The sequence below is a fragment of the Ambystoma mexicanum genome, chromosome 10 (genome assembly GCF_040938575.1).
Source record: "Ambystoma mexicanum isolate Mex_15411 chromosome 10, UKY_AmexF1_1, whole genome shotgun sequence".
Lineage (NCBI taxonomy): Eukaryota > Metazoa > Chordata > Amphibia > Caudata > Ambystomatidae > Ambystoma > Ambystoma mexicanum.
The window spans coordinates 1,371,765,390-1,371,786,495 of NC_090932.1; the positions used below are offsets into that span (position 1 = coordinate 1,371,765,390).

The following is a 21,106-nucleotide window of genomic DNA, read 5'->3' on the forward strand; positions in this document are numbered from 1 at the left end:
ATTCCAAAATAATAACTTTTTATTAAGGTTTATTTTCCCCAACCATTTTCAAAATACATACAAGAGAATGGTATTTTTTTGTTTTACTAACCTAAAAATGATCATTTAGGTTGGTACATTTTTAAATTAATGATGATGATTGCTTTAAGTAGATACCTTGTATTTTCCGCCTATCCCTCCATGACTTTTCCCAGCTGCCATCTGTTCTGGCATGTTTTGTGGTTCAGCCATTTTATCTGAAAGATGCAAAACACAAAGTTAGCATTGCTTCTGGAGACAAATGACATGGCTGAGAATGGGATTGGTGCAATGCCCGCTGCAATACTTTGGTACTACATTCTCACACAGCACATGGATACCATCAAATGCCAATCGTACTGCCTATTTTCAAAATTGGAAGTTTTGCATTCATCTCCAGCCAGCCATGGTCCACAACCCGGAATTATATTAGCAAACGCGCTGAGTCCACCAGTGTGATGCCAATGTTCTTCTCAATCAATAGTATGAAAAAGTTCTCTCTAAAAGATTGAGCTAGTGGGATGTAAGTTTCAAGCAACTCTCTCATGGTTAGTCGCTTCTCCAAGCAACAAGTTGGTGGTAGGTCCCTTTCCTCGACTGGGGCTTCCCTCTGGAACAGCCTCCCTGCCTCTCTGAAACTTGAGGAGAACCATCTTTGGTTTTGGAAGCACCTCAAGACCTTCTTCTCTGCATCTGCCTTCTCTCTTCCTCTCCCCTGCTGATCTCTTCTGTTGCTGCACTGGGCACCTGGCTACCCTCTGAAATTGGGCCCAGATCCCTGCCCGCCCAGCTGCCTACCTGCACCTGCTCCCTCCGCACTTGGGTCTGTATCTGCAACCCTACAGTCCCCCATCCGTACTTATTTGACACCCGTTGTCTGACTTTAATTTCTTGCACTTGCTTCCTGCTGTTCAGCACTTCCTGTTGTTTTTATCTCGTGTCAGCACTTCCCATACCTCCCTTTCCCCTTGCACTTCCCCCCTTTCCACTCCCCTGCACGTGCGCGTTCCCAGTGTCACTGGCCCTAGTGAGATCGCTGTGTTGTTCTCCCATGTACCCATCCCTTGCATCATCGCGCCCTGAAACACGTGTGCATGGGCGCGATATGAATAAAATATCTTATCATAAGCAAATACTGAGAACAGTTGATAAATGCCCAGTCAATAAAATCAAAAATAAACTTAACGGTCACTTATGCATGCACTCCCAGCTGGAGGCTGATGCTTCAAGTTTAAATTCTCAATCAGCACAAAAAAAAAAAAAAAAATTAATACCTAATATTTAAACAGTTATATAATGTGAATATGAAAAAACAATGTTAAATAAACAGAGCCCCCTCATATTCATACAAATTGGAACACAACAGGGCAGTAAATATTTTAAAGCCAATTTTGAAAACTCCCCTTCTATATGTATAACTGTTTTCATTTAGCATTAATGAAATCTTACATTTTGTTATTAAGAAATAATTCACAATTGGCCGTTAGCCAAGTTAGTGCACCAAGACATGGTCGAGGGTCTCTAAAGAGGGTGAAGGACAATTATCTAACTAGAATTCCCTGATAATGTGCTTTAGAAGTCTCGATCATGATGTTAGAACATGTTCGTGGGGAGCAGAAAACTTCCAATGATGCCTTCAGTTTAAAATAATGAAAAATAAACAGTGTCTTCGCCGGATATACTAGCTAGGCCATGTTAGTTTACATGTGTGATGTTAGGATTATATGTGATTTTACCGAAGTGGTCAAAATACAGAAAAAATACAGAGTCGTTTTTTTATTTATTTTAGGGGGTCCCCCACTAAGCCCCCTGTTTTTCTATCCTTTTAACCCCACCCAACCCAACCGCATCCCCACCCATTTTAAACCCTTACTCAACTAGCATATACATATTTATTTAACATTTTAGGTATTTTGGCTTTTGGTGAAACTTAACACTCTGTTTTTTTCCCGGTAAAATGACTGGATACCGCTATCAGGATTATCTTGAAGAAAAGTCGGCAGTAAGATATACTGCCAGAGTCAGGTTTTAATTGGCTGGTAGAGAATTATTTTCACAAAAATACAGGGAGTGGAGGGTCATCCAAGAGTGTAACATTCTGCGGCCTGAACAGAGTATGGGCCGTTGATGAGGGTGGAGGGACGTTATCACCTACTGTCTATATTCAATAAATCTAATAAGACCTTCTTTTTCAACTCGCTTGATTAAATTATCCCGATTTTAGTTAATTGATGCCTCCTCATTTTGTGAATTTTGTAGTTTTGTCTCTCTCTCTGGCTTTTTGTGTGCTCTGAGGCCTAAGGGCATGTGGTGCTTTACAAAAACGAAAAATAAATAAATAAAATACTCATGAATTACTGCCATTAGCACCCTGGCATAGATTGGGGGTGCAAACGTTTTTTGTTTTTTCTTGCAATAAAACCTAGAAAGCAGATGATACCATGAAAATGGCAAAGGAGGGTCTAGGGAGAGCCCCTATTCTACTTCCATGGTTGTTCACCAAGCAAGGGAAGACCGCACCATGGAAGGGTTTACAGAGAGGAAGTAGCAGCAGATATACGTTTCACTTTGATTTAATGGTGGGATGTGGACGGTAGGTAGGTGGTGTCGGGGAGCAAGGGAGAAGAGTAAGAGCACCCAACAGCTTGCTCAGAATGCAGGTTTGTACCACTAAATTCAGCATGCATTTGAAGCAACCCGATTGGCTGCTCACCCTGTCACTATAGCAATAATGAGCTGTGAGGCTTGAGTGTAGCAAGCACAGTCACAAGGGCTTAGGGCAGTTACCAGCCTTCTAAGCACCACAGCATCACACCCAGAATGCAAGCTGTGTTTGTTTTACTGGAAGAAAAGATTCCCTTTGATTAAAGGGCATTGCGGACATGCAGTATTTCATCAAAGGGAAGCTCAGCTCAACTAAATATTGCCACCATGGAACCCCTCCGAGATTGGTTGAGAAGCAAGTCCCTTCTTACTTTCCATGGTGGCGCAGGCAAAGGTAGAGACGTATGGTGTCCAGCATTTACAGAAATTAAGAGAGGGTACCACGGGTTGGGCAAGGGGACAGAGGCAACCGAGGCAAGCTGTGGCGTAGCCAGACCGATAGTGTCATGCATGTGGGAGCAGAATCCAGCTTCCTCAGAACACAGTTGTTAATTCCAGAATTGGAGGGAATGGTTCACCCCTGCACCCCCGGGCCACCGATGGGGTTCAAGAATTAAATGGCATGACGAATAGTTGTGGACAGCAGGCTTTCATAAAATGTTATTGCCCTTATTCATATCATTCTGGTTGGTCAATTTGTGGACTGTGTGTTATAATTCATGTATTTATTTATGTTGACATTTGTAGAGCGCACACAAATCGGGGGGGCATCCGGGCGCTGTTTCCAGTTACATGGACCCAGGATGGGCAAGGCATAGGTACAGACAACAGCATTTCAGAGCATTTAGACCGTTGTGAGGTCATTGGTTAGGAGCAAGGCACAGATGGCGAGGATACAGTTACATACATGGTTATACATTTCCCGCCAGTGGCAAGTGCATGGGTTGGGCAAGGTCATAACTGTATCTTATACCATGCTGCATATAGGCCGTAGTGGGGGGCAGGGGTGTGTGAGAATAACCATATTTTTAGGGTTTTGCAGAAGATCCAGTATGATTCTTCCACTCTGAGGGCAGGTGGGAGTTGAGTTCCAGAATTTGGCGGCCAGCAATGGAAAACTACGTCCTCCTGCTTCGGTGCGTTTGAATTTGGGTTGGCTTAGCTTGTGGGAGTGTATGGCTCTGGTGGGCCTTATCAACTGTGCTTTGTTGATACTGTGCACTAGGTACAGAGGGGCTGAATTAGAGATGCACTTGTGGGTAATAGAGAGTCTCTTAAAGAGAATCCGGTCCTTGATGGCTAGCCAGTAGTGAAGCAGTTGTCCCTGTATATCAAGGGCCTAGCTGCATTTTACAAATTGGTTGAGTAGGCTGCAGCAGAGGATATTGCGCATACGTGTCGGGTCATGGAGAGAGTGGCGTCGAGGTAGATGCCTAGTGTTTTTACCGAAGGAGAGACTGGTATCAGAGATCCGTCGATATTAAATGAGGAGTATTGCGAGTCAAGGGATTTTAGGGCAGTTTAAAGCCATCATAGCATATATTTCAGGCATTATAGTGCCAGAGACAAAGTTAAAGACTCAAGTTAAGCAAGAATTACACCACGTACAGCCTTGAGTTATCTTTTCATGTTTTATATTTAGAAAAAACAATTCGAAAGGACTACTGTTGGAGATAAACTGCACACACCTGGAACAACATCGGAACAATACCAATGGTATTATAATTTGATATTGAGGCTTGATCTCCCCAGCTGCCCACACTGCCTGCGTGAGACAGTGAGACGGAAAGCTCAACCTCAGATCCAAAAATGTCATACCACTGAGTGATACATGAGAGAACATCCCAGCATCACGTTCCCCTCATTCACAAACAAAAGGTTATAAGCTTGGGTGGACAGATTTAAGAATTGAGAGTCTTCACTGGCTCTTGGTGTAAAACGTTTAACATTTCGTATTTGGCACAGCTGAGACGTGGTCTAGTGGCTAAATTGCTGTTTTTTAAATCTAAACACTGCTGTGCCTTCAAAAGTAAATGTGTGTGATGTGAATATGTAAAAATTAGCTGTGCAGTGTTCCACATGTTAGAATCCCAATAACATGTTTCTCTCTCACCTCCTCAACCCCTACTTATCACATTCTGGTTTCTGTAACATGAACTCAACCAGTCCCAAAACACCTCACTCTTCAATGTACCTTTCTGTTCTTCATGTTCTTGCTGCAATATATTTCTTCTACAAAGTGCTCAGCTATTCCTTGTTGGTAGCTCCGTATTGACACCAAGAAAACAGTATTTGATGAGCGGCTTTTTTTCAAAATGTGATTGTGTTACCAAACTGGTTGAAGAGCGTCACATGGCATCGGCCATATTACCCAAGAACAGTGATGTGCACATGCCAGGGGTTAATAATAACGATTACCACTATTATTTAACAAGATCAAGGAGTCCCCTATAACACCAATGCTACACCTGTGTTAAGGTCCGTGATACCTCTTCAATAAGCTTACTTTATCAACAAATGATTTCAAGAATTTATTCTGAAAAATTAAATCTTTCACTATATATATATATGTGTATCCGATGAGTGGGATTTATAAACCCTGACCTTAGCTGAGAAGCAACGGAGCACTGAACATAGGGGACGCACCAGGGGTTTTCATGTAAGGTGTATGGGTAGCAGAGGTTGCTGGCATGCATAGGGGGAGCAGGGGAAGGAAGGAGCTTTGTGGGGAGAAGGTTCTGGTGGAATGAGGAGCAAACAGTGAACTCTTCATTGAAGAATAGGGCCTTCTGGTAATTCCTGAAGTGTGGAACAGAGGACAAGCTGATCTGTGTTGGTAAGTTGTTCCAGGAAATAGCAGGAAAAAAGCCTGTTTCTTAGTATGTTCCCGGTGTATAGCTGTTTATTGTTACCGAGGGTTTATGTGTCAAGCTTGTATGTTATGCTACACTATTGATGTTCATTGTAGGGCTTCTAATCATAGATCAGCTTTCCTTTCTTTCTGGTTCCTCCTGCTATGGACAATTGGATCAGGGTCTGGAAGTCCCACCGACCTTATCAGATAAATCGATGGCTACAGTATACATAGTTAAATATTAAACTCGCCTTTCCAGTCTATAAGTAGTTCCTACTTGTACACGTTGGTTTAACAATAATTGCGAAACCCGTCACAGATCTTCATCATGAAGGCTCCCCCGGCCCATTCCAATGACATAAAATCAAAGAAATAAGTCAGTTTGCTGTGTGCACCTGAGAAGTCCCAATTACTATGGAAATACCCTAGAAATTGACAAGGAATTTGTCAAACAAACTTTGCATTGTTCCCTTCCTCCACTTCAGATGGTGGTACCTTTTGAGTCGGGATGTACATTCAGACAGTGCAAGTGCAGGGGAGAGAGTGTGGGGAGAAGTGCAGGGAAGAGGTACGAGGGGAAGTGTAGGCAGGGCAGCAGGGCTCTGAGTAAGTGTGAGGATGGCAGAGGACAAGTTGCAGTCCCATACCGGAGGTGCTCGATAGGCGAGAAGGCAGTTCAGGATGACTGGTCAAGAGGGGTGGGGGGCTCGGGGGTTAGCGTGGTACCCTGTGTAACTCTGAGGGCAATCACGCCACCAGACAGGATGAACAGACAGGTAGATTAGCTGGGGAGAAGGAGAGAGAAGGAAGAAGAGAAGAGGAAGGTTTTGAGCAGCTTCCAGAACTTCAGGTGATCCAGCTCAGGTTTGAGAGGGGCTGGTAAGCTATTCCAGACGAAGGCACCTGCAGGGGAGAGAGATCTACCCCCCACTCTCTGTGTGGAGTAGGGTCCGACCCACAGAGAGTTTGAGGTAGCTGAGCTCTAGAAGGAAGGTATTTAGGAAGTGAATGTTGGATTTAGAGAGGACCACAGCCCCGGAAAGCCTTGTGTATGATGCAGATGGTCTTGACTTGATCCTTGCGGCCACCAGGAGCCAGTGGAGAGATTCCAGAGCTAGACAGATGCAGTCCCTTGGCCTGTGGCCAAGGATAAGTCTTGCAGTGCTGTTCTGGATTAGTTGAAGAGGACGAAGAGTAGAGTTAGGAAGATTGAGAAAGAGGCTGTTGCATTAGTCCAGCCTGGAGAGAACCAGAGCTCTGGAGACAGAGTACTTCTGGGGGAAGGTGAGGAAAGGTAGAATACCTTGAGTAGGTGCAGCTGGAAGTGGGCCGTCTTGGCATGGTCCGTGATGTGTGGAGAGAAGGAGAGAGTGGAGTCAACTATGACGCCATGGTTTTTTGCCTCACAGGATGGTGAGGGGTGGGGGCCCAAAGAGGGCAGCCAGAGGGAGAGGGGAAAAGCAGGATCAGGGGTCCCAATGAGAAGAATCTCTGTCTTACTGGCATTACGGCAGAGGTCGTTAGAGGCACACCATCCCTGAATAGCAGATAGACAGTCAGGAATGAGCGAAGAGGGAGAGGAGGCTAACGGTAGCCTGAAATTGAGCTCTGTGTGTCATCCACATCACACTGCACGTTGGAGGAGAAAGTAGAGATCAGGTGAGTCAAGAGGGCCAGATAGACATTGAAGAGTCAGGGTGAGAGGATAGAGCCCTACGGAACACTACATGTGGGAAGAGAGGTGGTGGAGAGAAAGGACCCACGTTGGACCTGGGAGGGTCGGTCATAGAGAAAGGAGGTCAGCCATGCCAGAGCTGAACCAGTGATGCCAAGGTTCACACTGAGATGGTTGATCAGGGTGGTGTGATTGACCATGCCAAAGGCAGAGGAGAGGTCAAGGAGGATGAGGATAGAGTGAGAGCTGGAGTCAAGGTTGAAAAGTAAATCTTAACAGGAGTTCAGGAGAGCAGTTTCCACGCCTCTGGCCGATCTGAAGCCAGACTGAAGGTCATGGAGATAACCAGCAGATTCAGTGTGGAGGTTTAGCTGAGAGATGGCCAGTTTCTCAAGGAGTTTGCCCAGGAAAGGAGTGATAGAGATCTGACTATAGTTGGCCAGGCTGGAAGAATCAACAGAAGGCTTTTTCAGCAGGGGGTGCACAAGGGAGTGCTTGAGAAAAGAGGGGAACGATCCAGTAGCAAAGGAATGATTGGAGAAATCGGCCAAGGCTGGAGCGAGGAAAACAATGTTGTCCTTAATGGTTCTGCAGGAGCATGGGAGCACCTATTTGGATGTAACCTTAATGGATGTAACCACCCACTTCCCCCAGAAGCTCACTGTCTGTAGAGCTCTGGTTCTCTCTATGCTGGACTACTGCAACAGCCTCTTTCTAAATCTGCCTGCTTGTACTCTCCGCCTTCTGCATCTCATCCAGAACAGGACTGCAAGACTTGTCCTTGGCCTCAAGCCCAGGGATCATATCTCTCCAGCCCTGAAATCTCTTCACTGGCTCCCAGTTGCTGCAAGGATTAAGTTCAAACCCCTCTGCATTGTCCACAAGGCCTTCTGGGGCCTGGGGCCTCAATACCTTCAACTTTCTCTTCCTAAATATCTTCCTTCTCAAGCTCTTCACTCATCCGCCTCCAACTCCCTCAGGGTCAGTCGCTTTCTCCAAGCAACAAGTTGGTGGTAGATATCTTTCTTCTGCTGGGGCCTCTCTCTGGAACAGCCCCCCTGTCTCTCTGAAAATTAAGGAGAACCATCTCCAGTTCCGGAAGCACCTCAAGAGCTTCCTCTTTGCTTCTGCTTTCTCTCCTCCCCTTCTGAACTCCTGCTGAAACTGAAACTGCACTGGTCACCTCGCTACCCTCTGTTCTCTGGCCCAGGTCCCCTCCCCACCCGTTGCACACCTGCACTGCCCCCCTGGCAACCTTTGCACTCTGGGGCTGGTTCTGTATCCCTACAGCCCCCTTCCAGCACTTGAAACCCGATGCCTGCACTTACCCTTGGACCTGCCACCAGCGGGCCGCACTTATTTATTGGTCCTACTTACTGTTTATCCTATGTACTGCACTTCCCCCTCCCCCTCACACTTTTCGCCTTCCCCACCTCCCCTGCACTTGCGTGATCTCAATGTCACCTGGCCTAGTAAGATTGTTGTCTCTATCTTCCCTCTGTTCCCCTCCCTTGCCTCGTTGAACCTTGAAACACTTTGTGTATAGGCGCTTTATAAATGCCATATCATATCATATTCTTAGACCAGACTTGTCCAGAAACATCATCAGGTATTATAGGAGAGAAGAGAAGGAAGAAGGGTCAGACAGGTCCTGAGAGAGGTAGAGGGACAGAGATAAGGAGAAGAGGTAGCGTGGGCAGGATGTCTGGAATTTTCATGCTGAAATGAGAAGCTAGGGCCGTACAGAGGGCATGGGATCGGATCAGTAGAGGTAGAGCCTGCAGTCAGAATGGCCATTCTGCTGTTAGAGGCCGCAGAGATGCATGCTTGAATGTGGACCCCCTTCTTGGAGAAGACGGAGAGTCTTTATTGCTTTTGGAGCAGGCCCCAGGCCAGTTTGTCAGAGGATGTGCCCGAAGCCCTCCACTTACGCTCGGCTGCTCTGCACTTGCGTTTCAGAGTGGTCAGGTGGAAGTCACAATAAGAATTGCACTTGGAGGCAGGCTTCAGACGGATCGGATCCTCATGACCGGGGCAAGGATATCGAGAGCATTGGAGATAGAGAGATGAAGTTAGAGAGGGCTGTGTCAGAGTGGGAGTCTGCATCAGAGGAAGGAGGAGGAGAGAAAGTAGAGGCAAAAGCAGCAACTGACATCGGCTTCAAAGGTCGAAATGACCGCAAAGGATGGTGGCAGTGCTGGTGTAGGTTTTCATAGGGGACAGACAATTTCTGGTGAGTTGAAAGCAAAAAGTGATCAATCCAAGATAGTAGAGTAGTGAGAGTGTTAGAGAGGGGGGTGTCTGAGGAGATGAGAACATCTATGGTGTGTCCGGCTAAGTGTGTCGGACCAGATGGAAGAATAGAGAGGGAGAGAGAGTCACAAAGGTTGCAGAAAAGCCCAGAGTGGTCAGGGGAGTCCAAATGGATGTTGAAATCGCAGAGGAAGAGAAGGTTAGAGGTGGAGGCAAGGAGAGAGGAGGAGAGATCAGCCCATTCAGAGAGTAAGAGGGCAACCAGGCGAGGTGGCCTGTAGATGGTGGCCAGAGTCAGAGAGAGTCCATGAGAGATAGAGAGCCAGCAGACCAAGCATTGAAAGGAGGAGTAAGCCTGGGTGGGAATGATAGAGGCAGGGACCCACTCAAGAAAGATGAAGGCCACTCCACCTCTGGGCCGATCGGTACTGGGTTCAGTGAGGATCTTGTAGCCCTCAGAGAGGAGAGTGTGAAAACTCATGACAGAGCTGGCCATGAACCAAGTCTCAGTGAAAACATCCAGATCACGGTCTTCGAGGAGGTGGAAGATGTCAGATGCGTGTTTGACAGCAGAGCTAGCGTTGAGAGTAGCAATGTAGACCAGGTTGCCACTTTTGAAATACTTCTGGGTGGAATACAGAAGAGAGGTACAAACAGTGGAAGAGGCAGAGGGGCCCAAAAGAGCGCAGAGGTAGAAGGAAGGGGCAGATGGCCCAGAGAGGAGGTAGAGGAGGGTGCCATAGAGGAGGCAGGGGAGGTGGAGGTGAGTGGCAGAGGAGCCAGAGGGGTAGAAGAGGAAGGTGGCAGAGGATCCAGAGAGGTGGTAGAGGTAGCGCTAAGTGGCAAAGGGCCCAGATAGGAGGCAGAGGGGAGAGCCACAGAGGAGGCAAAAGAGGTGGAAGGGAGTGGCAGAGGAGCTAGAGAGGTAGAGGAGGAAGGTGGCTGACGGGCCAGAGTGTAGTCGATAGAGTAGCAGTAGAAGGGAGCAAGTTGATAAGATATGGGAGACACCTATCCAGGAGGAGGAGGTTGGGCTGAGTGCCCTGGACCATGACGGTTGCATTTAGATAGACATTAATGATGGCTTTGGAGGACAGGAAGCGGGCCAAGAAGACCTCCCATCATGTGCCACCATTAATGGGAGACAAAGAGAAAAGAGAGAGAACAGCGACCATATGTAGGGTCCATAGGTCAGGAGAGGGAATGACAAAGAGGATGTCGGTGAGAGTCTGTCTGGAGGAGGTACTGACATGGGTGGCAGCACTGGGAAGGCCTGGATTGGAGACCAGGATGTCCTTCTTGAATTTGTTCCTTCCAGACTTCATGAGAGGGATAGGACAGGTGTTAGAAAAGCAGTTAGAGAGGATGGGTGAGACCAAGAGCACCATAGAAGGGTGCAGGTCGAAAGGAGAGAGAAAAGTGAGAGGAAGCACAGCACAGAACTACGCCACACAGGAAATACCGGGTGGGGACATTGCAGGGGGGGGCGACACAAAGGCAGGCATATATTTCAAAAAAGGTAGCAGGCGCTCCTCTCTAGAAAGAACAAGGCATGATAACCTGTTCTGAGATGAGAGTTTGCAGCACACGCTTTTTGCTCACTGTACCTTTCACAGATGGGAAATACCCATTTGCATATCAGTCTTTGTCCCGCCCACATGAGCAGTCCAGCACCGAAATGCTATGGCAATTCCTCTCTGAACAAGAGTACCTACAGCAACCCCATACACGTGTTTCAGCCTTGTTGGGCCTCATCAGTGAGGTGAAGCTGTGCCTCTCTGAGCACAGTGAGCAGGGAGTCCACGTCTGGTTGCCCCCAGGTAACTTAGGGTGACCAACCCAAAGTTCCTTGCAAATATTTCAAAAAAGGTAGCAGGCATAGTAAGGAATGCAACAGGGACGCACAAGCACGTAGACTCAACAGTGGGAACAGACATGCAGGGGAAAGGGGAAAGGAGGCAGACAACTGTGAGCAGCAGGACTAGAGAGGAGAGGGGGGGACAACAACCAGCAGTAGCACAAAAGAGCAGGCACCTAGAAGGGGAAGAATGGCCTAGTGGGCACCAACAATAACCAACAGTATACCAAGAGGTGGACCCTAGAGAGGGGAAAAGAGCCTAGGGGGCACAAAAGAAGCACAGTGAAAGTAACAGCACAGGAACAACACACCTAGAGGGAGATAAACGCAAAAGAAATAGCAGGGAAAACAAAGTGATGCAACCATGAGAGAGGAGGCCTAATGGATGTGCAGAGACAGTGTACGTTGAGACAAGCGTTTAAGTGGAAGTATGCGTGGGGGCAGAGCATTTTAGTGGAGAGCAGTAATGGCTGCTCCGCCTGCCCGCACCTTCCTTACCGTACGGTTGCTGATGGTTAACGGCTGCACAGCGTACTCGCACTCTGGGCTGCACCCCCACAGAATTTGAACTTAAATCTGATTTTATAATGCATACACTGCAAACTTAATTGGTTCTAGGCACGAAAAAACTTAAACAATAGCTCTTTCTCTTCAGAAAATCAAACTAAAAGCCGAGGTTAATTGAAAAGCATTATTTTCAATGTTCTCCACAATGGTAGGAGCTCTTGGATCCCCCTTATGTTACGGAGAGGGCGAACGTAACATATGCTCTCCAAACAGTGGCCAATTACAAATTGTTGCTACATGAGGCACATGGTTTATCAGATACCGGTCGATATAGGTCTAGTAGAAAAACAAGTGTTATATAAAAAATATCAATTGAAACCAATATACCCGATTAGCGGCGAATGCCAAGAAGCAAAAGAAAGGAGCTGCAGTTTCTGCCACAGCCGTTCAGTAGATGCCCAAACACCTAAAGGCCAGCGACTGTACCCCCAGTAGAAACCATACGGAAGAGGCTAACTGGAATCCACACCAAGACTTTTAAAGAAAACCGCAAACAAATTGGGCACACGTTTCAGATGTAGGTGTACAACACAATTGAGCTCAGTACCAGCTAGAAACATCAAATCAAATCTGCCACATTTTATGAAATGTGGGCCTGAATCACAAACATGGACACTGGAGGCAATCAGCAGATGTCAGTGAGCGTCACACATTTGCCCCTGCTGCCTTATACACTTAGAGGTGATTCACTAAGAGGCGCACGCGGGCACATCTTTGGGCCTCTTCTCTGCACATGAGGATCTCAAAAACTCTGCTAGCATCTCCAGATTCTCTTTAATTTTAGGCTTTGTGAACCAGCTCTGAGGGAGATGGTGCCAATCTGGCATGCTGCTGGGCAGCTTCTCATTATCTGCAGAGCACAGCAAATCTTTATGCACCCAACCCCTTATAGGAATACCTCCTCGAGTGGGGATAACGCCGGTCTATCTTGCCATGCTAAAAAGTATAGTGCAGCCACCTGGGAACTGGAAGGTACAAATACAGATGTACAGTACTCATGGACAATAGCCGTGCTGCACAGGAACTGCACAAACAGAACACATGAAAGAAATGTAGTCAGAAGATAACTAAATATCAAACAATATTCTTTCTTGCTGTTTAAAACCATGATACATATCCACCTGGAGACTACAAGTCAGGAATAATGATGTGCAGCACTCATTCACAATAACCATACTGGACAGGAACTGCACACACACAGTTCTGATGAAGGAAATCTAATCAGAAGATAACTAAATATCAAACAATATTATTTCTTGCTGTTTAAAACCATAATACATATCCACATGGAGACTAGAAGTCAAAAATACAGATGTACAGTACTCATGGACAATAACCGTGCTGTATGGGCACTGCACGCCACACACACAATACAGATGTACAGTGCTCATGGACAATAGCCGTGCTGTACAGGAAGAGCACAAACACAGTGCTAATGAAAGAAATGTAATCAGAAGATAATTTAATATATCAAAACTCTTCTGTCTTGCCGCTCTCAAACAATGTTGCATATCCATTTGGACACTAGTAGTCAAGAATACAGATGTGCAGTACTCATTCACAATAACCATACTGGAGAGGAACTGCACACACAGTACTAATGAACGAAATCTAATCAGAAGATAAGTAAATATCAAACAATATTCCTTCTTGCTCTTCAAAACCATACTACATAGCCACCTGGAGACCAGAAGTCAAAAATACAGATGTACAGTACTCATGGACAATAACTGTGCTGTACAGGAACAGCACAAACACAGTACTAATGAACGAAATCTAATCAGAAGATAACTAAATATCAAACTATATTGTTTCTTGCTGTTTAAAACCATAATACATATCCACGTGGAGATTAGAAGTCAAGAATACAGATGTACAGTACTCATTCACAATAACCGTGCTGTATGGGAACTGTGCGCGCGCACACACACACACACACACACTACTAATGAACACAATGTAATCAGAAGATAGTTAAGTATCAAACACTATTCCTTCTGTCTTTTTAAAACCATAATACATATCTACCTGGAGACTAGAAGTCAAGAATACAGATGTGCAGCACTCATTCACAATAACCGTGCTGCACAGGAACTGCTCAAACACAGTACTAATGTGAACACAATCTAATCAGAAGATAACTAAATATCAAACACTAGACTGTCTTGCCGTTCAAAACTATCCTGCATTTTAACCTGGAGACTAGAAGTCAGCAATGAGAGGTACAGTACTCATTCACAATAGCCATCCTGTACAATAACTGCACACACAGTGCCCCACACAGTGCTAACCAGCCAATTACCACCAGAAGTTAAATATCAAAGGCTATTTTCCATATGGAACACGCCGGAAAAACTGTACATGCTCTGCCACACCCACCACCACAGAAAGATGTGACAAACAACCCTGCATATCCGGTGTCAGCCGGCAACAGGAAGAGCAAAGCAATCAGCCCGCCGCCGCGTTACCTCTTCCAATGACTGTGTCCGGCGCGCCGTGCCCACCTCGCAGGAGGCCGGTATTTATGGGAGAACTCAGCAAAGAACAGCAGATTACGCGGCTGCTGAGGCAGCAGGCCTGTCTATTGAATCGTGTTCATTAGATTCCCCATCAATAGACCGGCCCGCAGATACACTACGGCCTGCGTCTGCCTTGAAGCTTGCCAGCGGATTCAATGCAGATTAGTGTTTGACTTTGGGTCAGCAAGTTCCCAATGCTCTGGGCCATTGTCCCTTGCCAGATTTCCAGTCAAACTCTGGTGTCAGCATTTCGGGGAGCACTCGATGTAACTGCAAACCAAAGACATGCACAGTCGCGTGACACGTACAGTAGGCAGGGCTGCTTTACTAATCACCGACCAGCTGTCATCCAGTCACTGAGCAGGTTGTCGGAATTGCTGCAGGTAATATGATGTGGCTACTGCCCTGTAGAAGGCAGCGGACCTCATTATGAGTTAATCAGTCAGGTACATTTTTGGCAGAAATTCAAATACCGTCCCTTTTTTGGGGGGGCGATAACGGAATTACAATGAACTTTACCGCGTTGCAAAATTCAGTTTGGAGGTGATGCGGCGGATTTACAGCCAAAAAGGAAAGCATCCACTTTACCTCCAATAATGGATGGAATTTCCAGGATGGAATCGCCTCTCGTGATGAATACGCAAAATATCCACATGGAGTACTATGCATTCCAAAAATGTGCATCAACAGGGCCAAACCATGACTGATATTCTGGCACAAAATGCACCAGAGCAAGCAGCAGTGACAGTAAACGAGTTTGGTAGCAATTGTGCAGAACAATCGCAGAAATAACACCTTGCTCACAAGTAGGCCCGTACTGCTAGCATCACCTGGCCAAACGTGGAGGTAAGTGAGTAAACGGCTCTCTTTTCTCGTCTCAGATCTAACCTTCCTGGCTCATCAATGAACGTTAAATAGGAGGGTCGCGGGTTCGAATCCCATCTGGGTTAGGTTCAGCGTTTCATCCTCCCACTCCTAGAGTTGGCTAGCCATAAAACCAATGCTAAGGCACAAGCAGTGTAATACTATAAAAGTATCATTTGGATATGAAGCATGTGAAAAAATACTGCAAAATGTAACTACGACGTTTTGTTTTGTTCTTGAAAACGACTCTATGGCCTTCCCCTCAAATGTTTTGTTTAGTTTACTATAGCCTGCATATGGGTACAAATTCTACCTTACTCACTACATGCATTCACAGGTTCTAAGTGAAAATAGTGATAAAAAAAGACTGATTATTATGTATTAATCTTGAACGAAAAAAGTTGAATCTGAAATGATAGAATAGCTATTTAATTTATACTTTGAAATCGAAAATGTAGAACAGAGTGGCTGAACAAATATCAGGCACGTCGTTATTTAAACACATAATGCTACCCCAATTTACTACTTTACTCTCACCTAATCCCTACCCACCAATTCTGCTCCGGATTTCCTGTCTATTATTCCCCCGTCATCCTGCATCGGTAAATACTTTGCACCCGATTCATGGAATTTTCGGTTCAAAGTGACTTTGCACTGCTGACACAAACCCTGATTCATGGAACTTGTGCAAAGTGTATTTTTGCAGTGCAAAGTTATTTTGTACTGCAAAAAGGACTTTGTACTGATTTTTCACTGACTTTGCACTACAAAAATACACTTTGCACAGTTCCATGAATCAGAATTTGTGTCGGCAGAGCAAAGTCAATTTTCAGCAGTGCAAAGTCATTTTGAACCGTGCCAAAAATATCATGAATCAGCCCTTTGTTCTTTATGTATGTTTTCACATTTCACATGTTTTATTTTTTATTTTTTGAGTATTCACAGCTTTCACACGTATTGCTTGGTGTAGGTGGCTTTTGAGAAGTATTATTTTATAAGTTTACTCGTCGCTGTTGCCCTCTACTGCAGGCATTCTTGGCTGTTACTGTAAGTGCCCTCTCTTCACTTATGGGCACAAGCAGGATGAGAGGGAGCCCAATAAGAGGGAAGGGCGACTAACAGCCATTAGCATCCTGGGTGGGGATTCTGGCCAACCAGGATGCTCAGAACGTGGGATGTACTGTTTGGTACAAGCCCGTGTTCTGAGCTGCCTGTGCAGCCAGTCCCTCCTTCCCCTCACCCCCTCCACCACTCAGCACCCATGGTGTTTCCTACACGGGTGCCAATTGTGCCTTAAAGAAAAGAAACTCACCTTCATCCCAGGCCCAGCACTGTGCATTGTTGGAAGCCGGAACCTCTTTCCCATACTGTCAGGAATCATCTTAGGACATGGTCTCTTTGCATCAATGGAGGAAGAGGCCCTCGACTTCTTCACTTTCTAACCTAAGCTGGCAGCCGCTCTGGGCCCTGCTGTTACCTTATTCTCTATAGTCTGGTCATTTTTCAACATGGCTTCCTGCATCCGGTCACTGACTCATGCAAGCAGATTTCAGAACAGGATTTAGACCTGCAGCACAATGAGGACTTTGCGTAGCTTCTCTCTCTCTCTATGAATGTACCGGCGCGTATGTGTTCCATGTATATTGTGTTCTATCTTTGCTCCTCGCTACCTTCCAGCCTCTTACCCCCTCTCCTCTGTATAGTCCTTACTTATCGATCTGTGCCTGCCGCTTGCTGCCCTGACTCTGCTCCACGTCCAATGAGAGCCTTCCTATTTGCTGTGTCTACCAGGTGTTCTACTTTCTCCAAACCATTCTGGGTTGCATCTGTGCCTGTCAATCAGCAGTTAAGAGCATTTTCGTTCCATCCGAACAGACACAAAGGCCCTCATTACGACCCTGGCGGAAATCGCGGTGCTAAATGCACCGCGGAGCACGGCGGAAAGCTGCCGATAGCGCCATGGAGGTTGGCGGATTTTCCGCCCCATGCCGACCTTGGCGGGGCGGTAAATCCCCATTCCGCATTTTACCCTTCCCCATTCCCATTTTTGCCCCATAGGGTATAATGGGAGTGGGGAAGGCGTTAATTACGCCACCTTAAACTACGGTGGCGTAATTAACAACAAGGTCCCGTAGCGCCATGGATTTCTCCGCCCGGAAAAACCAGGCGGAAAACGTTCCATGGCGCTACGGAAACTCGTAGTAGGGCGGACGGGTCCGCCGCGAATAACGCTGGCGTAAACCCACTCCGCCAGGGTCGTAATGAGGCCCAAAGGGTTTTATGCACCAGAGGGATTCCCTTTGCTAAACCCGCTGGCCGCACAGAGCCCTGTATACAAATCAGGTATCAGGATGGTTTTAGGGCTACAACATTTTCTGTAATCCTAAATCTGGGAAGATCAGATCAGTGCTCGCTTTCTTCCTATATAGTGATAGCACCAAGGCTGATATAAAAGGTTTTAAGGAGCAAGGGGCACCCCGTTCTCAGTCAAATATTGTAGAAACTACTGGATGGCTTTACCCCAAACCAGTCAAGAGATTTAAGTCAACGCTTTGTGCCCAAATTGTTTCTTATTTGGTCCAAATCTGCCCAGTGTTTTTTGCGTTATGGCTGTTCAAAAACTGCACTCTATCAGAAAATGAATGGGCTGAAAACTGAAACTGTGGCGTTTTTTACCCTTAATAACTTTTGTAATGAATTGTTCCTGAAATGTGCAGTTTGGGGGGGGGGGCTTGAAAAGCTTTGTTTCTAAAATGACATCCAAATCCATCAAGCAAGTCAAAAGTTATTAGCAATAGAATTTGGGGAAAAATTGCTGCTTTTTCATTTCTGAAAATCCTGTCAGCCACTCTGCTGCAATGCACCATGGGAGATAACACTATAATTTTGGGAGAAGGGTGCACCCCTTTCTCCATCAAACATTTAAAAAACTACTGGACACAACAAACCCACAGCGCCCCCCGCCCACCGGAAATCGAGTCAACATTTCATGCCCAAGTCGTTTCATGCCTGGTCCAATTCTGTCCAGCTGATTCCGCTGTGTGCTTGAGCATCGATTGGACTTTTTCCTCTGTGGGACAATGAATGGGGAGTAGGCCGAAAATGCTTTTATTTTTGTTTTCTTAATAACTTCTTGATTTTTTAATGGATCTTTCCCAATATTTCCAATCAGGGGGGGGGTTACAGGTGTAGAGGGCACAAGTACAATTATGTTTAGGCCAAATCCATTGTATGCATCAAAAGTTATTAGAAATACATTTTTGGGGTTTCCTTTGGTACTTGATACTCAACTTAACTATAGTGCGGTGACCGCCACACTATAATACTACAATATATTAATATATATTCATTTATATGTTGGGTCTGATGTAGCGATAGAGGGAGGAGAATGACTTGAATGCACTGTGAGCCTGATTGGCTGCCTGCCTGCATGAATGAATGCCCTTCTGAATGATTGGTTGCCTGAGTGTGACCCAGCAGAGTGAATGAGAGACCAACCAGTATATCTGGTGACCTCTCACTGATGGAAATCATTCAGAAGCTGAAGTCAAAACTTGATGCTTGATCTCGAAGCCGAGCCGGAAGAAGAAGGTTAACTGCTGTTTCCCTTTGACGCAATCTGAAAGCTGTCGTGCCGTTGAGGACCGATCCAAGAGAGGACCTGACTAAGAGACCTCTTCCCGAGCTGTGAGGGATATTGTAGTGTAGTCTTGTCCTGCCACTGGCCTGGGTGACTGCTGTAAGAATGTTGGTGCATGAATGCAGCTCAGGAGAATGTTGGGTGGATCTGTGTGTGAATGTTCTGTGAGTGTCAGTTGGGGCCTGAGCTGAGGATGGCTGGATGGACGGTGGGTCCACTCCTTTGTTAGTTATGTTTTACCCATCCATGTTCCTGTCAGAGTCTATACGTGACTGTACATATATACAAAAGAAACTGGAATTAAATGGCATTGAAATAGTCCTATATTCAACAACGGCTGTTCCGCTCCCCACTGGAAAATTGCGGCTCTTGAGGCCTTCAGAGGATATTGCCAGCTACCCTTCTGTACATTTCCTCGCTCATAACATTGACTGTAGCTCCAGTATCCACTAGGAAAGGTATATCTTCTCCATTCAGATTTACTATTACTCTTATTGCATTTTTGTCACCTTCGTTATTGCCTAGTAGCCTCACATATTCTCTGCTGTACCTGTCATATTCATATTCTTTCTGATAGTTCAATGGTTCCGCTTCTTCCTTGTATGACATATTTGATATTGTTGGATTTTCATATGGGTCTTCATATTTTACTCCTTCCTGAGTTTGTGATTCATCATTAATTATTATTTTCTGTCCCAAGTCCTGTGTATTTTGATCAGTTCTTACAATCTGCAAATCATCCATGGCTCTTACAAACCCTGCTCGAGCCATTTGTGGATTTATTCTTGCCTCTGGATAAAGCCTCATATCCCATCCTCGTCACCATTGTTATGTTGTACTTTCTTCAATTCGCTCAATAACGAGGCATACCAATTTATACGTCCTTCGTCCTCTTTATTCATATTGTAACTGAACTTCACAACCTTCATATTCCCATTGTGCACCAGCTAACCTTCGCCGAAGCGCCCTGGAAGTCAGCCTTCGAAAGACTGTCGACCGGAGACGGGACAGCCGAAGAAACCGAAGAGAAGCGCCCGGACACTGCATCCACCGGCGTCGACCAGGGTTCGGAGTATCGTCGTAACCGCTGGAGGCCCGTCCGAGCCGTGTTACCCAGAAGCGGGGACAGCTTGGCGCTGTGCCGACGACTGGAGCCGCAACGCTCCATTGCCTAAGAAACTTTGAAACAAGGACTACCTCGCTCATTACCGACGACCGCTTTGTCCCGCTGGAGAAAGTCAAGGTCACCGTCGAACCGAGGAGAATCCACTGGTGGGTTTACCGCCACCCGAAGACAACAAAGACGCCGACGACCCAACGTCCTTGCTGGGCCAAAGTTCTTCATTGACTCTTTGCGGCAAGAAACTATCGTCGTCGAGGTGCACTGCATGCCTCATTTTCGCAGGACGTCCACGACCGATCGTCAATGAGCACCGTCTTCGAGGGATCTCGATGATCCGTGGCTCCTGTCTTAAAGGGAGTCACTCAAGAAGGATTAATCGACGACCCAACGTCGAACTCTGCTAAACCAGGTACATTGGGGAGGTAGAACTTTTATAGAAGGAAACAACACTCTAGTAGACAATATATGGACTAGGATTGTCAATATACTTTATTTTACAGGTTGCCCAGGTGGGGGGATCATCATACAGAACTGTGCCTAGTGGTAGGAGCCCAGTATTCTGCCAATTGTTTAACCAACTTGTTTTCCTCCTAAGTCTGTTGTTGGTTCACTTTATTATTTTATTTATTTATTGTGTTTTGCATTACAATAATAAATATACTTTTAACACATAACATTGACATAATACATTGTTTCAAAAATAATTCATAGGAAAATATCATTCAATCTTATCATGCTAAAATCAGTCTAAAATTCCACTGCACATGCCTTTAAGAACTCTAAAATGTGAATTGACAAACTCAGTCATAACAGTTTAAAATCCTTCTACAGAGATCTTCTTCTGTAGGCATAAAATTCAGGGATAATGTTTCGTTGCGCAAAGACCCAAGGGTCGCACACTACACATACAAGTGCTTCAGAGTCTCTATGTGTGTGTGACAGTGACAACACAGTCTCTGTTCCCGTGGAATGTTATTTCGCCGGCCCAGAATTTCTTGTGTTACCACCAAATTCAACCTAAATCTCAGCATTTGGGACCTAAAGTGCCGTGAAGGATGCTTTTTCAAGTATGGGGCGGGCGTGTTGACATTTTTAATTAGCAGGTCGAAATGGTTCACTTTGTTAATTGAT

General features: G+C 45.8%; 1 protein-coding gene across 1 annotated transcript in view; it reads right to left on the reverse strand.

The window, feature by feature from the left end:
* Positions 1-14,583, reverse strand: part of CRYBB3 (crystallin beta B3) — a 149,429-nt gene extending 134,846 nt beyond the window's left edge. Inside the window, exons 1-2 of the mRNA XM_069619383.1 lie at positions 14,298-14,583; positions 157-236 (exon numbers count right to left, since the gene is read on the reverse strand). Of these exons, the coding sequence (XP_069475484.1) occupies positions 157-231 (75 nt within the window). The 5' untranslated portion in view covers positions 232-236; positions 14,298-14,583. The remainder of the gene's footprint in view (positions 1-156; positions 237-14,297) is intronic.
* Between the last annotated feature and the right edge of the window lie 6,523 nt (positions 14,584-21,106).